At 28.1% G+C, this 17,320-nt stretch overlaps 3 protein-coding genes across 3 annotated transcripts; all 3 read right to left on the bottom strand.

The window, feature by feature from the left end:
- Positions 1-1,032: 1,032 nt before the first annotated feature.
- LOC103577207 (odorant receptor 82a) lies at positions 1,033-5,883 on the bottom strand. Its single transcript, XM_053739298.1, has 6 exons — positions 5,813-5,883; positions 4,395-4,681; positions 2,683-3,308; positions 2,513-2,617; positions 1,570-1,728; positions 1,033-1,464 (listed from the first exon to the last, which is right to left on the bottom strand). The coding sequence occupies exons 2-6, from the start codon at positions 4,561-4,563 to the stop codon at positions 1,411-1,413; spliced, it is 1,113 nt and encodes a 370-aa protein (XP_053595273.1). The 5' UTR covers positions 4,564-4,681; positions 5,813-5,883; the 3' UTR covers positions 1,033-1,410.
- Positions 5,884-6,808: 925 nt separating this feature from the next.
- On the bottom strand, positions 6,809-10,172 carry LOC103577208 (uncharacterized). Its single transcript, XM_014441646.2, has 6 exons — positions 10,111-10,172; positions 9,701-9,990; positions 8,992-9,626; positions 8,806-8,910; positions 8,563-8,721; positions 6,809-6,862 (listed from the first exon to the last, which is right to left on the bottom strand). Exons 1-6 carry the CDS (start codon positions 10,170-10,172, stop codon positions 6,809-6,811), a joined length of 1,305 nt encoding a protein of 434 aa, XP_014297132.2.
- A 4,369-nt stretch (positions 10,173-14,541) lies between these two features.
- Positions 14,542-16,940, bottom strand: LOC128667774 (odorant receptor 49b-like). Its single transcript, XM_053739297.1, has 6 exons — positions 16,910-16,940; positions 16,498-16,698; positions 15,607-16,214; positions 15,356-15,460; positions 15,096-15,254; positions 14,542-14,601 (listed from the first exon to the last, which is right to left on the bottom strand). Exons 1-6 carry the CDS (start codon positions 16,938-16,940, stop codon positions 14,542-14,544), a joined length of 1,164 nt encoding a protein of 387 aa, XP_053595272.1.
- Positions 16,941-17,320: the final 380 nt, after the last annotated feature.

The following is a 17,320-nucleotide window of genomic DNA, read 5'->3' as shown; positions in this document are numbered from 1 at the left end:
ATAGATTTTAATTGTGCATTCAACATTAGATCACGTACTTCGGGGCAAATGTTTTCATCCCAACCAGACTTCCATTGACTTTCGTGTAGCTTTTCTACCTATAATGTCAAGTTTATTAATAAAATCATCTTCACTACGCGTAATTAATAATTAATATCATATTATATTAAAGCATACTTCAATAATCAATTGGCTGCCAAAAAAACAAAGGTAAAACAATTCCGTTACACTTGAAGCGGAACAGATAAAATAATTTATGAAATCCTTATTTTGTTTCATTGCCTATTAATTTAAAAAATTAATAGTGAGATACAATCGTATGAAAATGTATTTATTTCGATATAAGTAAAACAGTTAAGGTATTCAATGCGTACCAAAACACCTTGGAACAGAAAGAGGCAGGCTACAGATTGATTATTAAATATTCGTACGAACAACATAGAATTAAATAAATCATTGTAGTTATTAACACTGTCGATGATTCGTTGGTGATGTTTGATGCATGTTTTGAATCGTAGAGTGAATGAATCATTTTTAACATTTATTTCGTCCATTTGAAAGGCCACAAATGACCGTACCTTGAACTGTTCCTCTGGTACTTTAAAAAAATTGTAATTTTTTATTAGCGTGTAATTATCATGAGAAATTGAAAAATTATCACGATCTGAAATATCCGGGCGACAATTTTCATAATTATTTTGTAAAACGTATAGCTGCACATTTATCCATCTAATTAATCCGATGAGTAACAAATCAACCAGTAAAACCCATATGCAATTCATAAGGATAGTCCAAAATTGGATGAAAAATACTATTTGGAATGCTGGTGAGATCGTTTCGTTGAATGGAAAATATCCTCGCATTGGTAGGCCTGTGTCTGATACGCTTGATGATATTGTAATTACGGCACAAAATACGAGAGTTAAGACACTTGCATATACCGAGTAATCAAAATTTTGGTAAGAAATCGCAGTGCGAAATAAGGTTATTTGTGAATTTATGATAATCGTGACTATATTGATAAATATTGCTATTAAATATAGTTATTACTTAGCAAATTCATTTAGAACTTAGTTCATAATTCATTCTTTAGTGCTATTTTGTGGTGGAAATTCCTGGATAAAAATGAGATTTATCAATCAACTAGTTAGACAGCATTAAATCAGAACTTTTAATATCTTTATTAATGAAAACCTGCAGCAAACAGTCACTACGTGATACCTCGAGCTCATATAGTACTACAAATTTTTTTTAACATTTTCATTAGATGGCCCATCTTGAGACCACCTTCTTTATTTATAAAATATATATTTATATACTATTATTATTATTAGTATTATTTAAATGTAACGTTGATTGCTGGTGAATTCGAAGTTCAAATGATTGAAGTTGAAATCGAAGTTGAAATATTTATTCCATCAGTGAATTGAGGATGGCAAAATATGAGTAAGATTTCTGTAATACCTATATGTAAGTGTATTTTTTAAGATTTCATATTTGTATATCCGTTTTTTTTTTTTTTTTTTTATTTCTTTATTATATTAATGTTTCTTTGTAAATGAAACTTACCGACACAAAAGTTTCAACAGAAAAAATAAAAAAGTATCCAGCTCTCATTTCAAGCGGTTTCATTGATATCAATAATGCATTAACCACAAGATCGCGAACTTGACGATTGAGAAAATAGTGCCAAAGTGAATCATATTGACTGTATCGCAGCATTTCTGCCTAAAATCAAAATTTTTATTTTTTTGCAACATAATTACAAGTTTGATAATTACAATTATTTATTAAAATATTTTTTAATATTATTTGTAAAAAAATTTTTTTAAATATTATTAAAAAAAGGATAAAAAGTTTTTCTCAAAATTGCAGGCCAGCAAATGAGGACTTATCACTTAAGATAACTTATTATTTAAAAAACCTTTTTTTTTTTTACTGGGATATCATTAATTGGATACTTTTCAAATAAAGAAGAAAACACTATAAAGTAAACAATACTTTCAAAATACTAAGAACTTTCTAAAGAAAGAAATTAAAAATTGGATCAACCGTGCTATTGTTCAGAATATAGACAATAAAATTTGAAAATGAGATACTTCATTTTATTTCGGGTGGCTCGAAATTTTATCTCTTAATATATAAATTTGAAATTTTGAAAATCGTGACTATTCAACGTTGACTAGTGAAAAGTATGTCACTAATTTAAATATCGGTATACTTGTCACTTGCAATGAGTGACTATTCACTAGCAAATAGTGATTGTCCCCTGATTTTCACTGATTCGTTTTTAAAGAGCAAACCCGAAATTTCAGTAACAATTTTATTGCGAGTAATTTACGGATCTTAAAATCTCTTTCATTAGTCTGACAGCCTGATAACTCACAATACCAATAATCCATCATAACAATTGATTCTATTTTCAATAAAAAATTGAAGAAGTAAAAAAAAGTATGTCTTTCTATCAATCTACGATTAATTATAATAATTATAATCATAAATCATAGTATACTTGAATAATCAACTGGCTCCCAAAAATACAATAGTAAAATAACTCGACCATGACTGATCCAAACATAACGAAGCATTTCAGATAATTTTTATTGTGTTTTATTGCCTGAAATAAAGTATAATTATTTATTTAAATAAACCATTAAATGATTTAAATGAATATTTAAATACCCAGGCAGCTTCATATAGATAAAAACATGCAACAGCGTTCGTAGTTATTATTTGTACACAAAGAACAAAACTAAATATCGTATTGTAATTATCAATATTATTAATTATTCTTTGGTGATGTTTTAAACATGTTTTAAATCTTAATATAAATGAATCATCCACGACATTCATTTCACTCGTTTCGAATGGAACGAATAAATTTATTTTAAATTGGTCACTTGGCACTTTAAAGAAATCATAATTTTCGATTTTTAAATAAGTGTCTTTCGACGTTTTTAAATCATCACGTTTTGAAAAACTTGGATCACAATTTTTATAATTATACTGTAATATGTGTATTTGTACATTTATCCATCTTATTAATCCGAGTAGTGATAAATCAAATAGGGCAACCCAAATACAATTTATAAATATTGTCCACAGTTGCATGAAAAATATTGTTTCGAACATCGGTGAAACTGTTTCGTTGAAAGGAAAATATCCTCGCATAGCTAAACCTGTATCTGATACTTCTGATGATATAAAAAATATCACTATTGATACAACACTTAAGACACTCAAAAATAGTGTAAAGTCAAAATTTTGGTAATAAATAGCTGTACGTATTTTTGTTAACACTCCCAAATCTGTTGATTTAAAATTAGGGGCATATCGAATAAAATAGGTACTTGGAAAAAAATAGATAGTATCAATACTAATGCAGCTTACTGATTACTGTTCTACGCAGTAATCGACGAAAAATATAGGAAAAAAAATATTTTAACATTAGTGATTCATATTAAAACAGGAACCAGTGCTGTGCTATACGGTAGATGATTCATGGTAGAGGAGTATACAAACCTCTCAGTACAGCTCTTGTTGCTGTACAGAATGCGATCTTACTATACAGCGATAGGAATGATTACTTATATCTCGTAGATATTAACATTCAGAACACTACTCAGTCCTATTCTGACATGAATCAGTCATATTTAAATGTATTTTTCCTTATATTTTCCGTCGATTACTGCGCAGAATAGTAACCGGTACTACCTATTTTTTTCCATGTAAGTTTTCCCGTTTCAAAAGAAGGCTATTTCTTGTCGGGAATTCGAACAGTAAAAAAATTTTAGAGAAAAATTTTTCTACCCACGATTTTGTCTCTATCAGTTTTTTTTTTATTACTTAAAATTAATGAAAAATGATATATCGATAATGCCATTTTAATGTCGTATCCCACAAAATTTGACATTTTCACTTTTTTTGAAAAATGGAATCAGTGTAACAATGTGCAACTTATGTAAAAATTTTCTAGGTCAAATTTTTTATTTAGTATTTTTAAATAAATATTCTAATATGTCGTATCCCATATTCGTATAGGTTTAGTCACGCTTAACATTTTCATTTTAAGTTAATTTTAAGGAAGAAATTAACGACATGAGTAAGAAGGTAATGATGCATATTTTTTGACTCTTCTTACAGCATATAATTCAAAATTATTTATTCACTACTAATGCATGTATTTTATGAAAAAATGAAAATAAATTTGTAGGTTATACCAATGTAAACACAATACAAATAATTTTTCTTTGCCGACCGCGAAACATTTTTATCGTCTCCTGAAAAATTTCCCAAATGTGGGATACGACATATCAGAATGGCAATATCGATATGCTCATTTCAGAAAAAAAATTATAGATGGTGAACCAGACTAAAAATTATATTTTACTCACCAGATGAATATCGTAATCTTTCAATTGGTTTATGAATTGAATTAATAAGTTTGTCTATATCTTTTTGCAACACTTGCAATATAATACTTTTTAATAGTGTTACAATTAATGGTGCGAGAAATCCAATCACATCACTGACGGCTTCAATGTTAGTTATGTTTTGAGTCATATCAATAAACAGTGATATTAATATAAATGTGACAATTATCCAATTTATGAATCTGACTAAAACATTTATGAATTTTAATGATAATTTGTCTGAATCGTAATTCCAACAACCACACAACCTTTAATAAAAAATAATAATTTCTTTGAAGAATTATAAAAAATTTGAAAATATTTTTTAAATTTATTAAAAACCTGAAAATTAAATATGTTAAATCTAAAGTTTTCCGATGAGTTGCAATCGGTGTTTTCTGCATGATTTCTATTATTTTATTTATATTTAATCACTTCTACGAATTATTTTATTATTAAAATACCAAACAAAGACGATATGTATGTATATATATTTAATTTAGAAATACCTTTATATTATTTCATTCGTATAGTATGAACTAAAGTAATGATCGCTTTGAGAAATTTTTGCATTCAAGTATCAAAAAAACACGTGTATAATAAATGAATCTGTAAGCTATTATTTTTTTAAACGCGGAAATGATTAAGTCACGCGATACCTGCTAGTGTTTTATGCCACGCGATTTCCATAGAATATCGATTATGCTTTCGAAATATTTCTACAATATTTAGTTCTTTTCAAGCATTCGCAAGACAAATATTAAAGAAAGAAAAAATAAGTGCAATAAAAAGTAAATACATTTTTTAAAATTTCAAATTGAGTGATAGAAAATTTCATTGCCTATAAAATAATATTGTACCTTAATTTATTGATATGAATTATATAAGTCATACAGACATACTATACTTTTGACTCAGTCAAGTCTTATGGATTTGGTAAATAATTGTAGAAAATTAGATAATTTAGTGAGCATCAAATGTTATTTAATAAAAAAAAAGTAAGTGACTGTGAACAAATTTTTTTTTTCGGTCCTTCCTAATGAGACTGATTTAAATGGCTTGTATAGAAGTTGTAAAAAGCTCGACGAAAACAGAAAGTTATTATGTTTAAAGGTAAATTATAAAATCTTTAGTATTTGAAAAAATTTCATACATTTGAAAACAGCAATTTAAAATATTTCGTCATCTTTTGACATGATGCCATATTCATAGCATTGCTATGTAAATCCGGTTGCTAGTGCTCAGTAAAATCTAAATAAGTTAAAAAATAAAAAATATTTCAGTTGAAACTGTTGAAGCGCCAGTTTAAAACTTTAAATATATTTATCATTATTATTAATCAAAAAGCATTAAAATAGTGATATTTAATAAAAAGTCTGAAAGTTTACAAGTGAACTTACCCTGATTAAACAAAACGATAGGTTTGGCCTCGTTAGAGTGTCTATAGACCCCTGGTGGGCCGTGGTCGTCGATTATTTTATTAATTATTAATTTTAATTGCTTTTTGCGATTTTAAGTATTTTCGATGCCGGTTCCAATTCCATATAATTATTTTTACAATAACAGGTGAATGGTAGGAAAATTGGCAGGCCATGGTGTAGGTGAAAATATTGGGGTGCCAATTGGTACCCCACAATAAGGTTAAATTAATTTAGGATTAATTATAATTTATTAATTATGGCTGGAGAGCAGAGGTTTGAGCTCTAGGAGCTCTCTCCAAAGACTGACTATTTCGTCATTATAAAAATATAATAAAGCCAACAGAGTTGACAAAATGTTGACGCTGCATCTCAGGTTTTCGGTGAGAGAATCGTCGTAACCCGGGTCTCATGCATCGTCATCTGTTTTGACTACCCGCGAGCCACGGCAACTCTCTTATCATAACCGATTTCCGTTCTATTTCCGAACGTAACAGAAGATTAAAGACCATTCATGACGATTTAAAATTTTAATTGTCATTAATCGTTTTTCATCGTACAAATCATAAATCGTCTTTTGATGATTTGGGACGATTAAATCTGAAAATCCATGACGATTAATGATGATTTAATTTTTAATCGTTTTTAATCGTCACAAATCGTTTTGTTTAATCAGGGTAAATTCAAGACGATACTCCCAAAAATATGGTTGAGTTTGTTTAGAAAATTATTTTCCTTATTTTATTGTATTTTTTACATTAAATAGATAAGATAAAAATAATTTTAATGCTACTTAAGTTGATAATAAATTTCTAGCAATAATAAAGCAGTTAATGCCATGGATTTGGGATCTGCAAAAAACAAAAAATTTTCTTAAGTCAAATAACATTTCATAAAATCTCAAGTTAGTTTATTTATCAACATATTTAATTATAAACTATTTCCAACTGAAGTACGATTTAATAAATAACTTATTAATCAGTCAGTCATTGTTGTCAGTAGAGCGAAGAACGAATAAGAACTCTTAATGATCTGTGGACAATTTTAATAAAAAATGTTTAATTAGTACATTATATATTTTAAAAATCCACGGAAAAAAATTGTAATGCTAAAACAATATTATCACAGGTATTAAAATAGTATAAAAAATGTGGTACAAATCTAGAATCAGTGAAAAATTTTTTATCAGTTTTCCCGCAAGCTCAAACCAACCGTATAATGTAAACAGTGATAGTTAAGATATACTAGATTTTTTTATTTTCAAATCGATCAATTACTCAATTACTTTTCAATTTTATTTATTTAAAAAAAAAAATATATATATATATATATATATATATATATATATATATATATATATATATATATATATATATATATATATATATTAAAAAAATTGAATTTTTCAGAAATTTGATAAAGAATAAAGTGAAGGACATTTTTATTTCTTTAAAATACTTTAAACACAATATTTGTATCAGAAAGTGATAGCAATTTAGCATCATTTTGTTTGAAACCAGCACTGACACACCATTTATACACTACTGGAAAAAATTAAAGGATCAAAAAAAAATTCCAAATTTTTGGGTGATTTTCAACAGGCCGTAACTTCGAGAAAAATGGTCGTACAAGGAAGAAAAAAATGGAAATCGTAGCTTTGAGTGTCTACTTTTTGGATTAGAACTTTAAAAATTTTTAGCGTCAGCGGTTTTTGAGTAATCTTAGAAAAATCAGCTACAAAAAAAATTTCAATTTTTCAAAAAAAAAAAAAAAAAATTTTTTTTGAAAATTTTTTTTTTTGAAATTTTTTTCTTTTTGAAAATTTGGGCACTGTTTGAAACGAAAATGTGGACGAAGCTCGCAAAAAATTTTTCTTTTCATTTGTTGAAGATTATGAGCTTTTCAGAGCAAAAAACGTGATCCTTTAATTTTTTCAAAAGTTCAATCAAGTGAAACAAAAAAACGGCTGATTGGATTAATTGGGCTCTTTGTAAGGCTTTTGTGGGCATATTGAGCTGTTAAATGCACACTCAACATTATTGATTTCCACAATATTGTCGATCCAGCGCTTGATTTTCCAAAAAACCAGCAAAAGCCCTTTTTTTGTTGCATTTTCAAGTTCATGTGATGAAAGGAAAAAATTTTTTTTTTCGAAAAAAAAATGGCTAATCATTCAAGGGGATTTATTTAAGTTTTTGAAACCCATCATTAACTTTCTGTGCAATCATTGGTTGCTGAGATATCGACAATCAAAGATAAAAGGATCCTTTTCCATATGAAGAGTGATATCTCGGCGACAAATGAACGTATCAAGGTCCATAAAAAATGAAATTAAAGCTGAATAACGAAGGTATCTGATCCTTATAGTGGTTAAGCAAAAAAAATTTTCCCACGCCCGCAGACCAAAATAAAACAAATGAAAAAAACTTGAAATTTTTTTTGTAGCTGGTTTTTCTAAGATTACTCAATAACCGCTGACGCTTAAAATTTTTAAAGTTCTAATCTAAAAAGTAGACACTCAAAGCTACAAGTTCCTTTTTTTTCTTCCTTATACGACCATTTTTCTCGAAGTTACGGCCTGTTGAAAATCACCCAAAAATTTGGAATTTTTTTTTGATCCTTTAATTTTTTCCAGTAGTGTATAAGTCAGTACAATTCTAGCATTACTTTTTTTCCATGCAGGGTAGTCATAAAAATAAAACCAATTATCACTAGAGCAATAAAAAACTTACAGAAATAAATGTTTCCATGGACATGATAAAAAATGCACCGGCGTGTAATTCCAATGGTCTCATTGTTTTGATCATAGACACTATTAACAGCGGCTGAATATTCGAATCAAGTTCATTTTCCCAACCAGATGTCCATTGAGATGTTAGTAATGTTACTTTCTGTAAGAAATCTTATTATTTTTTAGTTTTCTATCACTGACATAGGCAGACTATTTTTTATTTTTTATACAGTCAAATAAATACTTCATATAGCAATTCATTTCCAAACCAACACCAGTAAAGCAATTGGGAAAATGCTGCTCCCAAATAGAGAACGAATTTTATTAAACTCGTTTTTGTTGTTGCGCCCTTGAAAAAAAAAATCAAGTTATTAAAATATTTATTAATTTATTTTAAGTCTGTAAAATATTTGACGTTTCGCAGGCTTACTAGAACGGCCTGAAAACCAGTCAAGCAAATCATTGAAAAACTCGCAAACAATTGCATCAACATACTGCTACTGAAGCATTCGTTTAGTTCGTCAATAGTATTTAAAAGCTGTTGATGATTTTTTATGCATCTTTTAAACCTCCCGACAAAACAATCGCTGATTCCCGCGGTATCTTGTTCGCTGAATGGACAAAATGTCGTTATATTTGATTCTGTTTCATCATAACCAGCATTATTATTGTTATTTTCGTCAATCGATACAATCATTAATGAATTATCGTGAGATTCTGAATAAACTAATTCATTTTTATTAATCCGACAATTTCGATAATTCGACGCGAGGAGAATGCATTGGACATTTAACCATCTCATAATTCCTAAGCCGACTGTGTCCATCATCAAAATAGCCATAAGACCATAAGCCACGGCGTAAATTTGCAAAGTGAATGCTAGTTCGTGCATCGGTGATATTGTTGTATTAAATGGATAAACTCCTCGTATTGGCAGAGCTCCTTCTTGTTTTGGCACGAAAAAAATCAATGCAATAACCAAAAGTCCGCCGAGAGTTACAAAAAATGTGAATCCAAGATCTTCATAAAATTTATTAGTCTTCAAAACCGTTTTTACTCCAATATCTGGCAAGTAATTATCATTTATTTTTTTGAATTATTATTTATAAAAACAATAATTATAACAGTATAAGAGTTACCTGTAGACTTCCAAAATACATAAATCGGTCGATAAGTTGCGTCAGTGAGATTTTTTATTTTTTTGTGAAGACGGTGAAATTTGTATACTTTGAATACTATTACAGATATTCCAGCGAGGTAACATCCATCATCGGTGGCAATCAGAAGGTCGTTAGAATTAAGTATCAGATCTGTAGTTAAAGTTCCCACAAAAATAATTAGCGCAATGATGCCAAAAATGTTTGAAATTTTATGTAGAAGTTTTAGGAAAATCGGGCTCGATGAATCCAGGCTCCAAATCCCGCACAACCTATAAGTTCTCAAAGATTAATACTTTTATAAATTTTTAAATAACAATAACAATAAAATTAATCTAATTTATTTTTCAAACAATAGCAACACACAGGCTGGTGTGTCTCAGAAACTCGACCTAAGTCCGGCAATCGCCATGCTTAGAACGCTTTGACGTGATTCTATTGATGTATTTTTCATTTCTGCACGCGATACTTTATTCTTATTCAGGCAATTCAAAAAAAGTAAAAAAAATAATATACAAACTAACAATTGAACAAAATCATTCCAGAAACTGGATAAATTCAACAATTATCTTATGCTATCATTTTACCTCACTTTTTACAATGAATTCTTCGCTACCTATCAATTACAAAAGCTATAAGAAAATTGAGGGTTGAAATTATAGAGGTTGAAGACTTTTCATTTCCAGTAGTGTAAGTCATATGTTAAAATACATCCCAAGTGTTTGCTTCTTACTAGTAGAGCTTTTCGCTTGAAAATAAAATAGTTAGCAGTTACTTTCGGTTAAACTTTGATAATTTTTATTTTTTTGTTCTTCAATAAATAATTTGATAGTCCAACAATTTGTTATCAAGTTTACGATATCTTATTTTAAATAATCGTGTTTTGCCATTAGTTTTTACTATTTTAAAATATGATGTTGATTTGTGCCAAATGGTAGATTTTGATATGAAGATTTATTAAAAATTTATAATTATTGAGTAAATCCTACGAAAATGCGAACAATCAAAAAAATAAATTGACAAAAAATTGATTTTTGGTGCGCGCGTTTCCTTAAAGTTTAATTTTACTTAAATACCAATATACTATAAAGAATTAACACTTATATAAAAATAGTTTATCATATGATACTTGATAACATCATTGCTAATAACACTAAATTAAATAAATTTCGTCGTGATTTGTTTAAACTTTCTCATCTATAACTGTATTGAGGATCGCAAAATATGAATACGCCTTTTGCAAAACCTAAACCAAAGTATAATTTTTGTACTGCAGAACTATAATTTATTTTTACTATCTGCAATATAAATTATTTTAATAAATTTAATTACCAATACGTATGTTTCTACAGATAATACGAAAAAGTATCCCGCCATTAACTTGAGTGGTTTAATAGATTGTAATTGTGCATTCAACATTAGATCACGTACTTCGGGGCAAATGTTTTCATCCCAACCAGACTTCCATTGACTTTCGTGTAGCTTTTCTGCCTATAATGTCAAGTTTATTAATAAAATCATCTTCACTACGCGTAATTAATAATTAATATCATATTATATTAAAGCATACTTCAATAATCAATTGGCTGCCAAAAAAACAGAAGTAAAACAATTCCGTTACACTTGAAGCGGAACAGATAAAATAATTTATGAAATCCTCATTTTGTTTCATTGCCTATTAATTTAGAAAAACCATAGTTAATTATAACTGATTGAGGCAATGTATTTATATCGGCTTAAGTTAAACAGTGGAGTTTTAAAATGTGTACCAAAACACCTTGGAACAGAAAGAGGCAGGCTACAGATTGATTATTAAATATTTGTACGAACAACATAGAATTGAATAAATCATTGTAGTTATTAACACTGTCGATGATTCGTTGGTGATGTTTGATGCATGTTTTGAATCGTAGAGCGAATGAATCATTTTTAACATTTATTTCGTCCATTTGAAAGGCCACAAATGACCGTATCTTGAACTGTTCCTCTGGTACTTTAAAAAAATTGTAATTTTTTATTAGCGTGTAATTATCATGAGAAATTGAAAAATTATCACGATCTGAAATATCCGGGCGACAATTTTCATAATTATTTTGTAAAACGTATAGCTGCACATTTATCCATCTAATTAATCCGATGAGTAACAAATCAACCAGTAAAACCCATATGCAATTCATAAGGATAGTCCAAAATTGGATGAAAAATACTATTTGGAATGTTGGTGAGATCGTTTCGTTGAATGGAAAATATCCTCGCATTGGTAGGCCCGTGTCTGATATACTTGAAAATATAATAATTACGGCACAAAATACAAAACCTAAAATACTTGCATACACTGAGTAATCAAAATTTTGGTAACAAATGGCAGTGCGTATTTTTGTCAATACTCCCACATCTACATAGAAAAAATTAAAATGAATAAGATCATACAACTCTGCAATCAATTTGATCTTAAAATTATAAATATATATGTTTCCGGTTTTGATCCTCAATAAAAGACTTTTGACTCAGTTGGTCGTCATTCAACGATTTTTTCATATCGTTATGGGTTTGTCTTTCGAAAAGCGAGTAACAGGCAACAAATTATGATTGTCTTACGGAAAAGGCTAAATGAGTATATACATCAATAGTTTGAACTGATTAAATTGTAAGATTAGTTACTTTTAATAAAAGAAAATTTTCGAAAAATTATTGATCAATGTAACTTTAAATTTTTACGCATGAATCTATAAATTCGAAAAAATCAGGACCTTTTGAGTGGCCAAAATGATTTTGAAAAGAAATCTGATAGGTGATCTCGTATGATTTTTTTCGGTAAACATATAGAACAAAGTATTACCAAATATTTTTCCCAGTAAAATTGGTTCTATGATTAATTTAGACTGCTAAGACATTGTTTTGCTAAAATCTTAATTACAAATGAAAAAAATCAGTAAAGTGAATAAATTATTGTATAATCTTACCAGATGAGTACCGTAATTTGTCGATAGGCTTATGGACTGAATTTATAAGTTCTCCAATTTTTTTCTGCAATGTTTGCACTTTAATGCTTTTAAAAAATATTGAATATATTGGCGCAAGATATCCCACATCATTGCTGATAATTTCGAGATTTTTAATATTTTTTATTATGTCCGCAGCTAATGATAAAAGTATACATAGACAACACGCCCAATTGACTGTTCGACTCAAAAAATTGACTAACTTCAATGAAAATTTTGACGAATTATAGTCCCAAAATCCGAAAAATCTGATGTTGAATATTCAATATAAAAAAATATTATTAAACTCATATATTGTTTGAACAAATAGAATATATTTTTGGATTTCGAATTACTTGAATAAAAGTATCGTGATATCTACAGTTTTTCGATGAGTTTCAATTGGAGTTCTCTGCATGACTATAACGTCGTCCAATTTTTTTTTCATTGTCTGTAGAATAAGTATATCTTGTACAAAATATATATCCTTTTTTTTCTACCTCACGAAATCAATCGAAAATTGTTGTAAATTATTTTGTCCGTAGTATATAAATTTATTATAATAGTTTCGCGTTTGTACTTTTTCTTTATCTTTTATCCACGCACGTATAAAGTAATTGCATGTATAAATAATAAATGAACCGATAGCGTTTTTCGCACAATCTATAGCCCATTATTAGCTATTATAGAAAAAGAAAATTTGTGCAGCCCTTCCAGGTTATTTTTTTTTTACATGCTATACACTTTGTAATACACTGAACGATACTTATAATAAAACATAAAAAAATAAGTCAATATTGATTGGCTATAAATAATAGTCTATCGTTTAGTTCTCTATATACTTTGTAAAGCCAAGTATCAAGAGAAAAACATAAAAAAAAAAAAAATTAGCCAACTACAGATTTTGGTTACTTTAGTAGTGTTAAGTCACTGATAAAAATATATCGCGAGTGATTATTTTTTTCTCAAGGTTTTATAAAACAAAAATTTATCAAATCGATTATTTAATCCTCATAAATCAATCTTCACTTTTCAGAAATATATTTACTAGTATTATTTTTTATTTCATCCACATATATTATTGTCGATATTAATTAATTATTTTTTATTCAATTTTTGGTTCCAGAAAATATATTATGAGACACCAGTTCAGTTTAGTAGCCACAAAAAAAAAAGTCATGTAAAAATGTTACATCATCAAGCACCAAAACTAAAAATTCTAAAAACAACAAATAATCGCTGATATTCAATGATAATTTTTTTTATTTAAAAAAAAAAATATCTTCAGTGTCATTATCATCAACTTACTCGTATGTACGTAACAAAAATAACATTTAATACTCAATACATTTTTTTTTACGGTTAATCTTCAATTATAATATTTTTGCAGACATGGAAAAATTGATGTTCATACTTCGGCATCACCTTCCTGTTGGTAGTATATCCCTATTTAATTAAATATTAACGTCGATGCAGTTACAACTGTGATAACAAGTGTGTGACAGGTAACAATTTACTTGTGACGTTGCTCGCAGACTTAATATCTAATAGCTAATAATAAACTTTTTTTATTTTACGAAAAACTTAATCAATAAAGTAGAAAAATAATTTTATACTTTAAATTAAACTTTTTATTTATTTATTATAAAAATATATCAGTTTATTTTTTTATTTTTTATATACATTTTTTGTACAATTACGTTATTAATGGAAAATAAATACTCGCTAGCTGCTAATGATTATATTTTCCACAGCAGCTAGTGATTATTTTTTTCACGTTGTACTAAAATAATTTAGCTTATATAATTTTGCATAAAAAAGTATTTTTTGTAAATAAATAAACTATGAATTATCAGTTACCTTAGTCAGTAATGCAAAAAATGAATATGAATTTTTTAAAACCTGCAAATAAAATAAATCGATTAAAAAAGAAAATAACTTTTCATGGCAACGGCATTCAAACTTCAAATTTCAGTGTCTGTGCGCCAGTCAAAACAAACTAATTTCAGCCTAATTAGTATATTACACACCAAGAGAGGAAAGTAGGAAATTTCAACTCGCGAATTGGGACGACCTACTGAAAGATTTGCACCTGAAAGTTTAAATTCTTGCCTCTGCTTTTGGGAAGAAAATCGTTCTTTCCTTTTAAAATAAAACAAATGATAAAAATTAGCGCATGCGCCATTCTTACCACTGAATCTTGAAGCTCCAATGCCGATAATTATGAAAAATATGTATGGTATGTGACACAGGATGAAACAGGATTTCAAACTACGAGTGATGTCACCCAACTTTACCCTGGTCTGAAATCGTCTTGTTTTCTCCCATGTCATACAATATACTATTTACACTTGAAAATGTAAAATAATTTTTTTAGATAAAAACATATTCTTTACCATAGTAAATGTATGTAAAGACATATTGTAAAAATTTCCAGCTTGCAATTGTAAAATTTTTTGTGTTCTGAGCAGTGAAATGATCATGAATGATTTAACATTATTACTTATATGTTTCTCCCATCCCGATGACCATTGTCCATTAGTTAAGGAAGCACTCTGATATAATATTTTAAATAATTCCAGTAAAATCTCTCTGTACAGTTGATTAAGACACTAATAATAATAAAATAAACGTATATTTATTTTTACAAAATTACCTTTTGAAGAAGCTCATTACCAAACCAACACCAATTAAGTAATTGTGAAAATGCAGCACCAAGATATATAATAAATTTTAATAAATTTTCCGTTTCATTGACACCCTGAAATAAAAATTTTTCTCAAAATAGTCATTGATAAAATACATAGGCAAGAGGAGTCGGGCTACAGTGAGGAGGCTGAAAATTGGTCACTTATTCTGATATAAAAAAACGTTATCTTCAGTAACTTTTGCTCTGAGAAAACGTACCAGTACAGCTTGAAAACCAGTCAAGCAAATCATGGAAAAACTTGCAAAAAGTTGTAGCAACATGCTTGAACTAAAAATTTCATTGAGATGATCGACAGTAACAATCAGTCGTTGATGATGTTTAATACAGTACTTGAATTTTCCCAAAAAATTTTCATCAATTCTACCATCAGTCTCATCATCAAATAACACAAAGGTACGTATTGAAAATTTTTCATTCTTTAATTCATAAATTTCTTCACTCAAACCATTTTTTTTTTCAATCGACGTCTGATCCTCAGCGACTCCACTACAATTCTTATAATTATTGTTTAGTATCACCAGCTGACAATTTATCCACATAATAAGTGTTATAATCAACTCATCCATAAATACAATGGTCAGTAACCCATAAAAAATACTAAACGCCTGTATAATAAATGCCAACTCATGCAACGGTGTTTCAGTAGTATCAAACGGAAAAACTGCCCGAATTGGCAACGCTCCATTGTCTTTAGGCACAAAAAATGTTAATGCGACAGCCAAAAAACACCCGAGGATTATAAAAAATTTGTCCATTAAATTTTCAAAAAAAGCTGTCCTCTTAATTATTTTACGCACTCCCGGGTCTGAAAATTAAAATTAAAAAAAAAAATCCTTTGAATTTTAAAAGAGTTTCTGGTCGGAAACATTAATTACCATTTGTATGAAACTCTATAACTTTATATGAATATTCAATTATTTTTCAAGTATTCTGTAATTTTTTAAGCTCTCTAAGTGTTTGAAAAATTTCCAATCGTTGGATTAGAAAATCGGCAGTATTAATAATAATTTAGAATTTTTGCAGAACTGCAGAATTTTTGAGTAATTTTTTTTCATAGATATAGAATAAATTAATAAACATAAACTCACCCGGTGATTGACTGAGTAGATCTAGTGGTCTATGAATTTCATCAACGAGTATTTTTATTTTTTCATGTTCGCTGTTAAATTTATATAATTTAAATATTATTACAGTAATCCCAGCAATATAACAGCCGTCATCAGTGATAATTGACAGATCATCATAATTAATAATAAGATCAGCAGTCAGTGTACTAACAAATATGAGAACTAATATAAATGAAATTTTATTGTAACAGTTGTAAATAAATTTTAAGTATGACGTCGGGTTGTTGAATTTCCATAGTCCCAGTAATCTGCATTTATTTTTAAAATTTCATTAAAAATATTAAGAAATGAAAATAATGGATAAATTTATTTAGTAAAAATTTGAAAATTATTTTTTATTTTCACCTCAATCCCGTTATCTTTAAATTCACACCCTTGCGATGTTTTGTCGGTGCAACTTTCATATTCTTTTGTAACAAAGCTATAAGTTAAGTGGATCTATCTCTCAACGGGATATATATTTTTACTTTTAACCTCAGAAATAATTTACCCGAATGAGTACTACGAAAAATCGAAGATAAATGTATATGCCATAAATTAAAGGGTAATTTAGAAGGTAAAAAAACGTTTCGTAAAATTGCTTCTGTTTACTCGGCTGTATTTTCTTAGAAAAAAATATTTTAGTTTACTTTAGTTAGAAATTTATGAATCGATATGTAATTACATGATTACATATGTATTGTAGACAAAGCCATATATCTACGGTCATAGTATTTTTTTATTTTATTAGTAAGGAAAAAAAATAACGCGCATGAGTTTTATTGTATATTTTTTTTCATGATGG

Source organism: Microplitis demolitor, chromosome 5 (assembly GCF_026212275.2).
Source record: "Microplitis demolitor isolate Queensland-Clemson2020A chromosome 5, iyMicDemo2.1a, whole genome shotgun sequence".
Lineage (NCBI taxonomy): Eukaryota > Metazoa > Arthropoda > Insecta > Hymenoptera > Braconidae > Microplitis > Microplitis demolitor.
Note: the sequence above shows the minus strand (reverse complement) of the source record. Positions and strands in the feature narration are given on the sequence as shown.

What these genes read in the sequence shown, in the direction of transcription:
- LOC103577207 (XM_053739298.1), bottom strand. Translation starts at nt 4,563, where the DNA reads ATGACTCAAAACATAACTAACATTGAAGCCGTCAGTGATGTGATTGGA. An exon ending in ATCTATATGAAGCTGCCTGG is followed by an intron (nt 2,618 to 2,682) that starts GTATTTAAATAT and finishes ACTTTATTTCAG; the next exon opens with GCAATAAAACACAATAAAAA. An exon ending in GGAGCCAGTTGATTATTCAA is followed by an intron (nt 1,729 to 2,512) that starts GTATACTATGAT and finishes TTTTGATTTTAG; the next exon opens with GCAGAAATGCTGCGATACAG.
- LOC103577208 (XM_014441646.2), bottom strand. Translation starts at nt 10,172, where the DNA reads ATGAAAAATACATCAATAGAATCACGTCAAAGCGTTCTAAGCATGGCG. An exon ending in CTGGTTTTCAGGCCGTTCTA is followed by an intron (nt 8,911 to 8,991) that starts GTAAGCCTGCGA and finishes TTTTTTTTCAAG; the next exon opens with GGCGCAACAACAAAAACGAG. An exon ending in CCATGGAAACATTTATTTCT is followed by an intron (nt 6,863 to 8,562) that starts GTAAGTTTTTTA and finishes AATTGTCCACAG; the next exon opens with ATCATTAAGAGTTCTTATTC.
- LOC128667774 (XM_053739297.1), bottom strand. Translation starts at nt 16,940, where the DNA reads ATGAAAGTTGCACCGACAAAACATCGCAAGG. An exon ending in TCTACTCAGTCAATCACCGG is followed by an intron (nt 16,215 to 16,497) that starts GTGAGTTTATGT and finishes TTTAATTTTCAG; the next exon opens with ACCCGGGAGTGCGTAAAATA. An exon ending in CTTTACATACATTTACTATG is followed by an intron (nt 14,602 to 15,095) that starts GTAAAGAATATG and finishes TTTTATTTGCAG; the next exon opens with GTTTTAAAAAATTCATATTC.